Raw genomic sequence first — 15,241 nt, 5'->3', positions numbered from 1 at the left:
ACATTTACCAGAGGCTTGCTAAGAGACTAAAGCACAGCAAAGAGATATCCAAGAGACTGTGTGATATAATTGTGGAGGCTTACCTGCAAACCAAGATTTCCTCGGCAAACTGAGATTTTTTAGATGGAAAGGGAGATCCCACAGTTTTCTCCGTAGCTAGTATTATACCTGGATCTCCGCGTGCTAGAAAACATTGGGGTTCATATTCAAGATAGAGTATACATGTTTTGTCTGCATAGAAAATAAACCTTTTTCCTCTCCCAATATTTGGCACTAAGCCTTATGTTGTGGCGGGCAATATGGGTCTTTCATTCAGGTGCAGCTGTAAACATGAGGAGAAAAGGTAGGAGCAGCCCATGCTGATGGCGTGTCTCTGCTGAGACGGACCATTGGCTGGTGGTGGGGAGGTTGCAGTGCCTAAATTACACAGCTATAAATCATTGGGTGACCAACCCTGAATGCATTTATGAGTCTGGCAAGCTGGGCATTTGCCCAGTAAGCTTGATGGCCATTCACCAGCCATGGTCATATGCTCACTGATCTTGGCTTGCCCTTAGTGTTGTACACTGAGGGCCAGGGGTGTAGGCACGCATGTGGAAACATATCATGAGTTTGTCAGCATTACCACTGGTGACACAGGCAAACTCAGTTATAGTTGCAATAATGTGAACGGCCCAAATGATTTGAGTCATGCGGACCCTTCTCGTATTCTCCCTTGGAAACTAAATGACTTTATTGATGACGTGTTTTATTACTGCATGGGGATAGAGATGCATGCTATGCTTTTGTGTCGAGGATATTTCCTCCACAGACAAGTAGGCAGTTAAAAGTTTCGGTAACAAATAGTGAAGTGTTGGTAATTCTGGATTACTACATGTTTGAACACATCTGCCCAACTTATAATCAGGCCCAAAGTTGTGTAATTCTTTTTCAATATTTAATACCCCACAAGTATTCCAGCATCACTGAAAGGAAAGGGAAAGATCATGTTTCTTGGTTACTTCCATAACTTGGTTCCCCAGGAATATACATTGGGGAACCATAAAAGGCTTTGCCTGCTTCACTTGTCTGCAAGCAGACAGCAACTCCGAATCAAATAGAAATTGAAATGATCTTTCTTCTCTGCACAGCTGTATCCCAAAAGTGTTTCATGAAGTAAACATCCCTGCTATAGTTTAGCATTGCGTCCTATCCATTTCAGTGTCTTGGATTTCGATCAAGGGAGTGTGGCTGGCTTATGCCTCCCACTAAATCAAACAAGCTTGTCAGGATCTTTAAATGGCCTCTCTGCCAGGCAACTTCCATTGGTCTGGTGTCTTGATTGGGATTTATGCCGGACCAATCCGTCCGTCCTCTTTCCGCTGCCCCTAAAGCAAGTATCGTCAGCAATGAATACGTATTTCGTGTTTGCTTTCAGCACAGCAGCAGCTGACAGCGCCAGCACATCATAAAATCCTGAAAACAAACTCGACCACACTTTCAAGGAAATGACAGAGCGGTGAGATCTCGAACATTAGAACAACTCTAGCTGTAACTTGAATTATATACCTGAAGAACAGCTCTGCATGGGTCATATATATTTATTGTATTTGTATTAATTAATACATTTTTATTTTTATAAAGCGGCACACGCCAGTAGGCCTCAGAGCGCACACTAAACGTGACAGGACAAACACTGAAGAAAAGGGGAGAGAATCAAAGGTTCAGAAGTGGTGTAGGCAATAGGGGAGAATCCTAGATTAGTCCGGGTTGAGGTTGAATAGATGTGTTTTAACTGCCTTCTTAAAAGTGGACAAGTTGACAGCTAGACGTATGGGAGTAGGAAGAAGATTCCACAGTAAGGGAGCCTGAACATCAAAGCAGGTCCCTCCGATGCTATACATAAAGGACAAATGCCACACAATTGTATCATGGCAACCAGCAGATGGTGAAATCCAAGAGGTAGGTGCGACATAGTCCAATAGGTCCAGGATACACACAGCGACCATCAAAGCTTTGTAAACCACAGAATACGCATGGACCGCAAGAGACGGGGCAGTTCAGTATAGGTGTGGCTTGAGTGGGCAGCAGGGAAACCATGGTCCCTCCTCAGCGAATATCCCTGTAACAGCCACATGCTGGAAACAGCACAGTGGAAACTGGTTGCCCTTTGCAGGTGTTCTTTGTGGGCTGTAACGTGAATGCAGGTTCTGGGGATAAGTGGAGCACTGTGATCCAATTGCTTTTCTCACTGTTTGGTCTTGGTGACTGTTCTGCTGGCGCCCAGCAACAAACCTGTGTATTGTGACACACTTTAAGGATATTCATCCAATTATAGGGCTAATATATAACCTATTAGACATCAGAAGTCATTATTATATATATTCGAAGAGCACAACATTTAGACAGTCTTAACTAACAGTAATATTGAGCCTTGAGAATGACTGGAGGGTCGAAACATGTGTCGGCTGATCATCTGAATAAATCATCGCACAATCTATCTGATGTTTCAACTCGCTTAACTTATAATGGGTTGAGCGCGGAATTGCAGTACTGACCATTCCCATGGAACTACTATGAATGTGAGCTGGAATGTTTATGCATGATAGTAAATGATGGCTCAGAGGATGTGGGCTGGGTTCTTTTAATGGGTGCTCTATGTGTGTGACTATTTAATTGTCTCTGCTGAGGTGTTGAAGTGAAAACTATCAGGCCACGTTTGTTGAATAAATTGGGCCTATGGACTGTTTTCCTGCCTTACACTTAATGTGCTATTAGTGAACACCATGGATGCATATTACCAATTCACATGGTTTGCATATACAGGCCTTCCCAACTGACCAAATCCTGGGCACATCAATATGCCTTGTATCCTTGTCTGCCAAAATTGATTTCTAGACATGATTTAAATCACAGTGGGCACTTTAGTTAACAAAGATTATTCATATAGTATAATAAAGAGATTTGAGGTGTATAACTCAGAGCGATTAGTCACACTTCCACATTGTAAAGGCACTCAAGCAGCCTGCTATTTCTGGAGGACACTGGGGTATTGAAAACAAGTAATCACTCTACCGGGTCCATTGTTTTAATTTTTTTTTGAAAGAAAGACAGTTCACAAAAGAGGTATCAAAGCCATAAAAAGAATAGCAACAAGGTGGTATAGCCAGTGAATAATGATCACACGTTGTTTAATGTTTTAAATATTTAAATATGGATTAAATGTGCATAGACTACTAGATGTTTATTTTTTTGCAAAGATGATTTTTCTTTGTACATTTCATATTAGTATGCTGTACACATTGTGTGCTGCCTAAGACATTTTTTTAAATAAATTAAATAAAAATAAATATTTGTATGAGCTTATTCTGTATCTATAATTCTTGTTTAGGTACATTTTGTGTTCGGGTATCCTGCTGTAAAGACTCCTGCATCTGTGCCAATTGGCCATATTTGGGTGATGGGCAGAACGCAAGCTGTCTGCAGTAGTATTGACCAATTGTTGGCCACTCAATGGACATCAGCCTTTAAAGAGTGAAATTGACATTGTCTGTATGTGGCACCTGATATCATTGGTCGTCAAAGACACGCGTAATAGTTTCAGATGCCCCAGGTGATGACAGAGAAAGGAACAGCTCAGCCTGTGTGCTATTGAAAGAGCCAACTCTTAAGCATCTAGTCTTTGGGGGTTGGTAAAACTGATTCATCTTAGCCTAGCTCTGGTGTTATGGACCATGGACGTGTGATTAGAACTGATCCATTTGAAAGCTTTAAGGTTTAAACAACAACGGTTTAAAACGGTGGATCGGAATTTCAAGTTCGAAAATATTACTTTGCATATAGTTAACAATGCCATGCCTTTAAGTTAGACATTTTAAGTTTGAAAATAGTTTTCTCTTGATGCATTTAATTTATTTATTTTTTCCCCTTGACATCACCTGACCATTTTGAGGAATTAGTTATGAGTGGAAGGCAATTAAATATCGCTCTAGAGATGACGTTCCTCTCATTAGGGGCATTAGCCACACTAGCTAGCTTTGAATGAAGGGTTCAGAAATCATCGCCAATTTACAATTAACAGGTTCAGCCATTTCTAACACTTCCCTCCACTCAGTTGTATAAATTATAACGGGAGCACTGGTCCCTTTTCCCCCTTCACCCTTTTGACATTTCGCCTTCCCAAAAACATTTTCCTTTTGTAGTTCAAAAATAAATGCTTCTTAAGAGTATTTCACACCAGTCGGTTTACCCCACTACTACTACTGTACATTTCCTTATAATTATGTAATCGGTTTTGCTTCTCCAACTTTTGTGTTCTCAAAGATGTATTTTCAAACTTTAATTCTTAAAATTTGAATTTTTTAATTTAACACCAACTATCCCACATTTCACAATGAGGTGCTTATTAACATAGCAGTTCAAATGAAGTCCTAAGAATGGATCACATTTTGAAGGAGAGTTATATAAATGGTTCATGAGAATAGGGGCCAGCCACGCCCCTTGTAGGACCTACAGACGATTGCACTCAGTTATCTAATGCAGAAGGAGTGAGAGGTTCTACTGCAGCACTCCCTATGGAATCCCGGTATGGCTGTCTTACTGGAGTTGATGGCTTTATGGAGCCTTATTTTTAAGTTTATAAGTGCCTGCACTGCACTGGCTATGACCGCATTCCCAGGGTTGAGTTACTGTCTCGCTCCATGTCACGCTATTCTGCGTCATAGCTCTCATATTTCTCCATAGCAGGACTGCTGCAGATTCTGGCAGTTATCCAGGCTGAAATCAATGCAATTGCATCAAATCACAGTGAGTAACAATGAGTAACATTCTGACACAATTCAAGTTACTCCTTTAGAAATATGGAAGCATTGAGAATAAAAATTGTTTTTAAATGTAGAGTTTGGATGTATTTTGGGAAACAGTGTTTCAGTCTCCGAGAATCCTTACAAGAAGCAATATCGAGAAAATTGACAAGTGGATATTTCTTGGGGTTGATTTATATTGCAATTTATTTTCATAGCATGAATCTTTATGCCAAACTATGGAAAATCTAGAACTTACAATTGAAAGTTGAAAACGTGCTGTTTATAATAGTTGTTAATATTAAGAATGCATAGTTTTTCGGTCTGCTAAATTCCTATAACAGTTACTCTATATCTTTCTGGCTGCATATTAATGCAATTGTCATTAATACTTGACTTTGATTTCTTGGATGTCTTTGATTTGGCCATGGCCAATGGCCCACTTATGTATTTCAAGTTTCTGGCTGTCTTACTTTTTTCTTTCATGTTTCCTTTTTTATTTCTTTGTTATTTTTCTTTCTTTCCTTTTCTCTAACTCTTTCGTGTGCCTCTTCTTTATTCTAACAAACGCTTAACATTGCTGGTGGTATGTGTGTTTTTTCATTACCCAACAAAAAAAATAGAAATGCTTTTGATATTGCTATTGAGAACATACGTTTATCACAGGTTTCCGTAATCTAGCTTGCAACGCGCTGGATATTGCATTCAAGAGACTTTCTTAGAGATGAGACACATACGTCTGAACAGCTGAATATAGCAGCTCTTAGGTTGGCCAATTAGTTAATTTGAGCTCTATAGTCACATTTGAATTGAAAAGGGTTCTCATGGTTTTAGCTGGCGAGGAAATTCGAAGGGTCTGAGATGCAATGGCTAATGCTGGAGCTTTACGACTCATTTTACGGGTCTTGGCACAGGGGCTGATGATCGCAAGCACTGTCTTATTACTATTTAGGCTGAGCCAATAATATTTACCCTTTGTGTAGTGCAGGCCATAAAAACAATTGTCTCTTGGCGCAGAAATATAAAGGGGATATTTTATGCAACTTGATGTTACTCATTTTATGGACCCTGGAAAGACAAAAGACACCGGGCCCCTGCCTAGGCTTGATTCTGTGGCCTGGGGGCAACAGAAAGATCTCTACTCTTCATTCTCAAAAACAGTGAACTATAAGGGTTGAATACTTTGAAACACGAGAATGTTACAAACAAATACACACTCATTTGAAATATATATCTAATTTTGCTCTTCTATAACGGTCTCACTGGTATTCATTTATCAAATTGGCTTGTTTGCATATCGTTCAGCCAGCTGCCCTTCAGAAACAAATTATTTTAAACATCAAACATTTTAAATTGTTATTTTAATTTTTTGTAAATTGTTTCTAGGCCTCCCACAGGTTGGAAGTTGCCTTGCTCTCCTTACATTTAATTTCCTTGATTTCCATGTTGGATTTCTACCAACTCTAATGTTTTATAGGTAGAGTCCCATATATAGATGATGGCCATGACCCAAGCAGCCTGGCTGTGCTTAATGGTTTGGTCCGGCCCCTTACTGCTGTCATGGTCACCACCAAACCCTCAAATAGCAGGGCGCAACAGTTACAAGAATATTTAGAGCTTAGTTAAAACAGATGGTTATTACAATACATACTTTACAAATATATAAATACAAGGAAACAAGGAGGGTAGAATACAAGGTACATATATAGCAGAGTCACATAAACATGATGTCAGAGTCAGGTCTCATTCAGTGAAAGGTATGGGTTTATGAGCTGTCCTTAGTGCGGAGCCAGTTCTGAAGGTGACATCTGAATCTGCGGAGCCAGTTCTGAAGGTGACATCTGAATCTAGAGAGGGGCTGGTCCTCTCTGAAGGCAGTCAGTAGTGTATTCCAGGCAATATCAGCTTTGACTGGGAAGCTGGCTCCTCCAGCTTTGGACAGTTTGAACCTGGGAACTTCTAGGCAAAGGTCATTGGAGGCTCTCGTGTGGTAAGTGGAAATTCTTTTGGAAAATCTAGCAGAGATATAGGGGGGCGCAGCATTGTTAAAGGCATACTAGCATTCTCTTTTTTAAAACTTCCTATGTAAAATTTTGAGCTATTCAAGCTCAAAATTCGCAAAAGTAAGCACATGGGCGCATCCATTTTGTGAAATGGATGCCCTCCTGTGCTGGCTTTTGCTTTTGCTGCACTAATGAAGGAAAAGCCAGCCAGCTATAGTAAACAAAAGCTACTGCTGGGTGGCTTTCCCTTCATTAGTGCCGGGACTCGGAGGACGCGGACCGGAGACCAGAGCAGGAAAGCTGCAGCTGAATCTCGGTAAGTGCTATTTATTTTTTAAAAAAAATAAGCACTAGCTGCGTTTTTTTTTCTAAGTTTTCCGGGCTGGAGGAGCCCGGAAAACTTAGAAATAAAACCGCAGCTTTAAAAATGTTGTATTTATGTTTGCGGTCGCTTTTGAAGCCACCGCAAACATAAATACAACTTTATTGTGTTGGAAAACGCTGCAGTTTTCCTTTCAAAGTTTCTCAGGCTGCTCCGGCTCGGAGGAGCCTGAGAAACTCGGAAAAAAACCGCAGCGTTTTCCAACACAACCGTGTTGTGTTTCTGCCTGCTGTGGCTATCACTTTGGGTCTCCGGTGCTCCAAGGGGAGCACCGGAGACCCAAAGTGAAAGCCAAGGCAGGCAGAAACACAACACGGTTGTGTTTATATGCCGCGTAGTATTTCTGCCTACAGCTGATTTCCCATTTGGGGCTCTCGGGCTCCCCACGGGGGGCCCGAGAGCCCCAAATGGGAAATGCTAAATGCTGCGTTGTGTCTGCCTAACTCTGCTTTCCCATTTGGGGCTCTCGGGCTCCCTGTGGGGAGCCCGAGAGCCCGAAATGGTAAAGCAGATTCAGTCAGAAACAACGCGGTTGTGTTGGAAAACGCTGCGGTTTTTCTTTCCGAGTTTCTCAGGCTCCTCCGAGCCGGAGGAGCCTGAGAAACTCGGAAAGAAAAACCGCAGCGTTTTCCAACACAATAACGTTGTATTTATGTTTGCGCTCGCTTCAAAAGCGACCGCAAACATAAATACAACGTTTTTAAAGCTGCAGTTTTATTTCTAAGTTTTCCGGGCTCCTCCAGCCCAGAAAACTTAGAAAAAAAACCTCAGCTAGTGCTTTTTTTTAAAAAAAAATAAATAGTACTTACTGAGATTCAGCTGCAGCTTTCCTGCTCTGGTCTCCGGTCCCTGTCCTCCGCGTACAGCACTAATGAAGGGAAAGCCACCCAGTGGTAGCTTTTGTTTACTACAGCTGGCTGGCTTTTCCTTCATTAGTGCCGCAAAAGCAAAAGCCAGCACATGAGGGCATCCATTTCACAAAATGGATGCGCCCATGTGCTTGCTTTTGCAAATTTTGAACTTCAATAGCTCACAATTTTACATAGGAAGTTTTAAAAAAGAGAATGCTAGTTTTTTTTATGTTGCCTATCTATTTTTTAAATAAACATTTTTACTAGACCATGCCTTTAAAACCTTTGAATGTGAGGGATACCGTTATAAGAAATATCCTGTCACTAATTTTTAGCCAGTGGTTATCTTTCCTGATGTTGGAGATATGCTCTCTGCGGGGTATATTGAGAGCTGCTCCTAGTGCATTATTTTGCAGTATTTGCATTTTGTTTAAGTTCTTTTTGTTAGCGCCCGCATAAAGGGCATTGCAGTAATCAAGTTTGGACATTATAAGTGCATTGGCAAGTGTAATGCAATTAGATTCGGAGAGATAGGGTCTGCAGGCCCGAATCAATTTACAAGTATAAGCAGTAGAGGAGGCCATGGAGCTAACTTGCTTTTTGAGAGATAATGTTGAGTTTCCATTTTGTAATGCTGGGTGATTTTTGGAAGTCTTTTTTTTTAATTTTCTGATGGGTATACCACCTCACCCCCATGAGGGACGGATATTTAAAGAAAGACATTTTTCCCAGGGTTAATTACTAGAAAGGCATTTTCACATGTTACACCAAAGAACATGTCTACTGCCATGGATGCTCCCTCTTCTGCTCTGACTTTCCATAAGTTTTTGCCTGAGCTTTTGAGATCATCTCAATCATTTTGTCTCTTCCAATAAATACTATCCGCAATAGGTTTAATCTGGGTTGGAGTATTGGAAGTATTGTGGTTGCTAATCAATACCTTCTCATTGGTCAACAATCAAAGCAAAAACATTCAAAGCTCTAACGGTGGCAGGTTTTTGTCACTGAAAGCTGCTTCATTGACTCCTGGGTACTGTTGTTCCATGCTCACAAAGACACAGAAAACACAATACACACACACACACACACACACACATACGCACGCCCTCATCCATATTTGCAGGCTTGAGTCCTCTTTGAGGTTGGGCCGGTGTCAATGGTGTCTGTCTCTTCTTTCTGGGCTTATTGAGGGATGCTGCCACCACAATGAAACCCTTTAGCTTTTACTCCCGACTTTGAAGGGGCTGGTCATTGTACTGCACCTATCAAATGAACCTCATCCTCCACTAGGTACCATGTTGCTCCATCTAGCCTCTGCAAAGCTCCTACAAGGTACTTCCAGCCCATGAGAGCCCTTACCTCTGTATTCAGGGGTGAACTGCCTCATGGCCACAGGCAGAGATTCGTAGAAACTTTGCTCCTGATAGATCAGTGGCTTGCAGACTGTGTGTTCATCGTACTTCATCATGCTCATGTGGCCGCCCACCTGATGGTGGAACGGCTCTAGCACCACTCCCTGTCTTGCAGCGGCGTCCACCGCCTCCATGCCATCATGTACCACCATGGCGGGCGGGGTCCGGCTGGCCAACGTTGGCAAATGGGGACGATGCGTTCTTCTCTGTGGCCGCCGTGACGCAAGGCGGGCAGGCCGTGGTGTTACTGGTTGGAGGTCGTGGGAACAGCCGAGAATCCCTCAGTTGTTTTGGCTCCTTCTGCTCGTCGCACACATTAACATTCCGCTCCTGCCATGGCTACAAGACAAAGTACAAAATTAGAGCAGTTTGCATTCTGAGTAGCATCCCACCATTAATCAAAATCTAGAAACAGCATGTTTTTATTCAGATGTTATTAGCATTTATGACATTCGTAAAGATGAAGCGCTTTACTACAATTGTAAAGAATGTTACAATACTGATGAAAAAAAGACCCTTGAAACATTTTTAAAATTAGAAATATAGGAAAGCTATCTGTTCAAAAAATGAATTCGCCGACGACTGCAAAAAACATAAAAAGTAATAACATCATTTGTCTGAAGGGTGCCTTGGGAAAGAGAGTCGTCTTTTAGGAATGAAAACTGAATCTGAAGCCTCAAACCAGTAGGAGAACTTGTCAATGCATGGGGATATTAACCAAAATGGATAGGTATCAGACAGGGGTCACAAAGTGCCGATGTGTCAAGGAGGTGAGTAGGTGCAGATTCTACACAGAAGCAAACTTATCTATGAGTATATGAAATGTGCTTGTTTTTAATGACCATATGCTGATATATAAGTTTCATTTTCAGCACTTAATACTGCCTTACCTCCATATCCTATGTAGGGTGCCTGAGCATTTGGGAACTGAGCATCTGTACATCCATCCTTACAGTGAGACCTGGCAAACATGTAGTGCAAGGAAAGGACTCCTTATGTCTGTACAGCCCTGGAATCCCAGGGATGCGACTGAAGTTGCCACCATTTTATCCTCAAATTGTAAGCTTGAGCTGTCCGTGTGTGTGTATGTGTATGTATCCCCTCTGTATATTACGTACTTATGATTCACACATACACACCTTTAAATCCAGATATATTTAACAAATATAAAAATGTGTGGTCATTCTTATGCTCCCAAAATGCTTTTTGATTTTATGCAAAGCACCCAGCAACCCTTAATGGTTCTATATGTCTCTGTCCCCTGCCTCATAGGGGTATTTTGAAAGTGTAAAATAAAGGTGTTCCAGGTTTTCCTTTTTAAAATGACGACCTTCTATCGGGAAATAATGTGTATACTCATGCAAGGGTTTGATAATGTACTTTGCTCAGTAAGAGAAGTGTACGTTACTTGTTATTACTACAAACCCAGATTCGAGCATTCACTGCTTCTCTCTCCAGGCCAGTAATGACATTCCCCCTCTAAAGGACCTCCATGTCTAGGCATTCCCTGCCACTCACAGGCTGCCAATGATAATGCTCCTCCTTCTTAGGACGCAAATATCTGGGCATACCACGCAACTCATAGCCTGCCAGTGTCAAGAGTCCCCCTCTAAAGAACTCCCATATCTGAGCATTCCCTGCCTCTCACAGCCTGCCAGTGATAAGGCTTAGGAACCATATATCTGGGCATACCACGCAACTCACACCCTGCCAGTGCCAAGATTCCCCCTCTTAAGGTCCTCCGTGTCTAGGCATTCCCTGCCGCTCACAGGCTGCCAATGATAATGCTCCTCCTTCTTAGGACGCAAATATCTGAGCATTCCCTGCCTCTCACAGCCTGCCAGTGTCATGATTCCTCTTTCTGAAGGACCCCCATATCTGGGCATTCCCTGCTGATAAGCTTTATTATTTTGAAGAACCCCTGTATCTGAATATTCCATTGAGTACACACCCTGCATCGTCGTTGGAGGGGCCCTTGCATGTAGTATAATGTAAAGTAGCCTTGTTTAACACATTCCTGCCATTCCTTTATGGCATTGCTATGGTGGTCCTGCGAGCAAAGGAGTTGGGTGGTGTTTGTGTGTTAGAGGAAAAAGGAAGATGTGAAACATGTAGTGTTCACGCTTGCAGGCTGGACGTACTCCAATCCTGAGTTTTGGTCTAATGTGGTTAGTGGCCTGGAAAAGAAATGCCCTGGGAGTGTTTCATCCATAAGGGAGACCTCACGATTGATCAGCTAGGCAAGGGCCTGTTTAGCTGATGGGTGGGGGTGTGGTATGACTAGAGCAGTGTTGCTCAGCAATTGTGGTGTGCACATGGGCAGCTTTCTGTCGTGTGTGGTAGATGCAAGTGTGAGTCGTGAAAAGGAGTAAGATGTGAGTATGCTAGAGAATAGGGAGAGCAGTTAGGAGAGAGGTAACTGTTGTGTTCAGAACAGTTTGTCCTGCATTGTTTGAGTTTTTGTAGCCTCTATAGGTGAGTTTTGCTTCTGTTCTAGCTTCAGATAGAGAGCCTAATGCGGTTCACCCAATGAGTCCATACTCCTGTACCCCTTGGCAGACGCCTTGTGCACTGCACGGTCCATGTTCATGGCAATATCGGTCTGATTCAAGTTAAAAAGTTGCAGGTCCCAAAGGTCCTTTGCTGATTAGTTGAGGAATTCTGAGCACTCGCTGCTTATCACACCCTGGTAGTTATAATGATTTCTCTTCCGAAGAATCACCATATCTGGGCATTCCCTGCCATGGATAAGGCTCCTTCTGTTCAGGATCTGAATGCTGGTAACAAAAGACCAAAATGCTGCATCCCCAGGTCCACCTTTTGTTACCGGCCCTCTTCCAGTCCCTTTCGAGGGGATCCCTGACATCTCTCTCTGCTGTGATTCCCTCTCCACCCCACTTATCCACCTCCCTCCAGGTCTACTTTCCTGCTCTGTTTAGGCCACGCCCCCCCCCATACAGACCTACGTACCGGAGGCAGTGTTCTGTATGCGACCTTAGCTAGGACTTTGGGGCCATGGCCTACCGGCTGCAAACGTTGACTTCTTATGAATGACACCCATATCTGGGCAGTGCACACCCTACTTGTCATATTGTTCCCTTTTCTGAAGGAACTCTAGAACCAGTCATTTCCTACAGTGCACAGCCTATCTGTGGTAAGGATCCTTATTCTGCAGGACCCTCATAGCTGGTCCTTCCCTGCAGCTTAAATCCTGCAAGCAATATTTCTTCTCTTGAAGGTTCCATAGGTGTGAAGTCCATGCAAGGCCAAGTAGTAAAGCAGTTCTCCAACTTGAAGCATCCCAGGATCAAGACACGCCCCCCCCTTCCACCAGCTCACCTCACCCTTTGAGGTTCATGATAAATGGCCTAGTTCTGATTCAGATGAGAGCGCTCCCTGCATCCCACACAGGCCCGAGATGAACTGGTTGGTTCTGATGCAACCCGCACCCCCCCCCCCCCGCGCCGTCCCTCTTTAGCACCTCGCCCAGCCTCCTCTGGGCTAATGATGAACAGCTCTGCTTGCAGTTGTCGGGAACCCTCCCCTTCATCTGGACATTTACCGGCCAGACGAATGCACTCAGGGCCCTGACAAGTACACATCTCGTGGAGATAAATCCGGCTGCTGGCCTGACAGTTTGGAGATTAAGCTCATCCACAGCCAGCAGCTCAGAGTTTCATTCTTTCTTTGAAGGATTTATTTTCTAAACTCTGAAGTTATAATAAAGTTTTTCTCGTGATTGACTTTCCCTGCGGCCCCTGTCTTTGTTGGCAGAAGTTCTTCGTTGGGGAGCTTTTTCACTTTGCACATATGATGCCCCTGAAGTTCTCACTTTCAGGGGTCTTGAGCTAGAAATTACCCCAGAATTAGTTTTAGCTTGGCCTATTAGTTGGTATCACCTATAAGCCAAACATATTGCATTAGAATACAGATAGGCAGCAATGGTAGATGAGGAGGGACACCCAGCTTGTAGGCGTTTTGGTTATTTGCCCACCCATTGACTGCCCATGGCTTTGCTAATCCCGATGGCCAACCCTACCTACTTTATGCCCCTCCTTGCCCAAAACACCTCCCCATGGAAACTCTTTGAGCTCACTTTAAATAAGCCTTACCATCAAACTGCATTTGAAGTGCCTGGCAATGTTTTTTCAAAGCAGTCGTCTCAGAGTTAATCTCTTATTGGAGCTCTAAATGTGCCACCAGTGTAATAAAAATGTCTTAGCCGTGTCTGGTTTAGCCACTCCATGCCGTGTTAAAAACAAGCATTGGCAAAGCCAACAGTTTTGACTAGGGTATAAGGTTTAGGCCTTTGCCAGGCACTGTTTTTGCTCCCAGATTACCATCTGTAATTTAACAGAAAAGCAGCTTTTCTTAAAGGTAGGTGTAAAATATTCACATGCCGTGCATTTTTCCTTCCCCATGAAGCCGATGACATCTGGAGCACTGTGCTCACACAAGACTTAACAAGCATTGGGAATGCCAACAGTTTGGGCTTTCGTGTAAGCATGGGAAAGGCACTTGCCGGGCACTGTCATAGTGGTATTATCTGCCCATTGATGGAAGCAAGTGCAAAATGGTGCAGGTACCTTGGGCATCTAATAGCAGTGCCTAGCAAATGGCTTATGCATATAGACAAGCCAAAACAGTTGGCTTTGCCAATGCTTGGTTATAACAGGACGTCCATGCATAGTGTTTATAAATCAAGTGGCTGAAGGCATACCTTTTGAAGGCATACCTTTTGAAGGCATTTTTATTACACGAGTAGCAGGTTTACCACTGCAATTGTCATTAACTTTCAGAAGACTGCTTTGAAAAACACTGGTAGGCACTTCGAGTGCAAAGTTTAATGTTAAGGCTTGATTAAAGTTTGCTCATAGAGTTCCTATGAGGAGGTGTTTTGGCAGGGTGGCAGAAACTGGGTGGGAACATCCATAGGTATTAGCATGGCCATAGGCAGTCAATGGGTTGGCATATTACCAAACAACACCTACAAGCTGTGTGTCCCTCCTCATATGCCATTTCTCCCCATCTCTACTCAGTTGCAATAGTTCCTGCTTATAGGGGGCACAAGCGCTGCCAAATAGGCCAAACTAAAGACCTTCGCCCCAGATTTGAAACATCAGAAACTTACACCCGACATACTCAGCCACTGGCCAACAAGCACCCACACTATAAGCACCTTTCCGGACCCCAAAAGCACAGATTTGATGTGTTGGCCAGAAATGTGCAACTAAAGTTTTGTTTCTATCATTCATCAAGTGAATACCCACTTGTGGCAATACATGGCACAGGCAGCTCGTCACAATTATTCAAGATTTAGCCTGCTACTTTTGGTGCTTTAAACTGTAACAGCGTGTGATATTTTAAATACACCCTACTTTCAAAATCCCACCTAATTATGAGTTTGGGTATCACAGAAATGTGTGGAAGTAAGGACATGAATGCACTGCCTCCGATAAATGCGTTTACCCCACGCCGTAATTTCTATGTTCCCCATACAGTTAAAAACCCTCAAAATCCAAACGCATAATTAGGTGGTATTTTTATAAGAGCTATTTAAAACACTATGTTTTTACGATTACCACCATACTTTTAATGCAGTCCAAAGTCTTGGGAGGTATAGATTACACACATCTTGTTTTAGGACTTTCTAAAAGACATTTTAGCGCAGACCTCTTAATTGCAAGGAGATCTGCAGGTCCTTGGACCTGGAAAGGAATTCCTATTCCTTTCCCTTGTGTTTGATAATGGGCCCCCTGGAAGAAGCTGGCCACATGGCTCAAATCACAGAAAGTTTAGCGATTGTTCACAT

The 15,241-nt window shown here is 42.8% G+C and overlaps 1 protein-coding gene across 3 annotated transcripts in view; it reads right to left on the bottom strand.

The window, feature by feature from the left end:
- The window catches only part of IP6K3 (inositol hexakisphosphate kinase 3), a 98,555-nt gene that overhangs the window by 51,620 nt on the left and 31,694 nt on the right, over window positions 1-15,241 (bottom strand). Inside the window, exon 2 of one of the 3 annotated variants that reach the window (XM_069633518.1) lies at window positions 9,377-9,768. In XM_069633518.1, the coding sequence (XP_069489619.1) occupies window positions 9,377-9,581 (205 nt within the window). In that variant the 5' untranslated portion in view covers window positions 9,582-9,768. Of the gene's footprint in view, window positions 1-83; window positions 186-9,376; window positions 9,769-15,241 lie in introns of those variants that run through there. The other 2 variants (XM_069633519.1, XM_069633520.1) reach the window with 2 other exon arrangements.

This window comes from Ambystoma mexicanum, chromosome 13 (assembly GCF_040938575.1).
Source record: "Ambystoma mexicanum isolate Mex_15411 chromosome 13, UKY_AmexF1_1, whole genome shotgun sequence".
Classification (NCBI taxonomy): domain Eukaryota; kingdom Metazoa; phylum Chordata; class Amphibia; order Caudata; family Ambystomatidae; genus Ambystoma; species Ambystoma mexicanum.
This window is presented reverse-complemented; position numbering and strand designations above follow the sequence as displayed.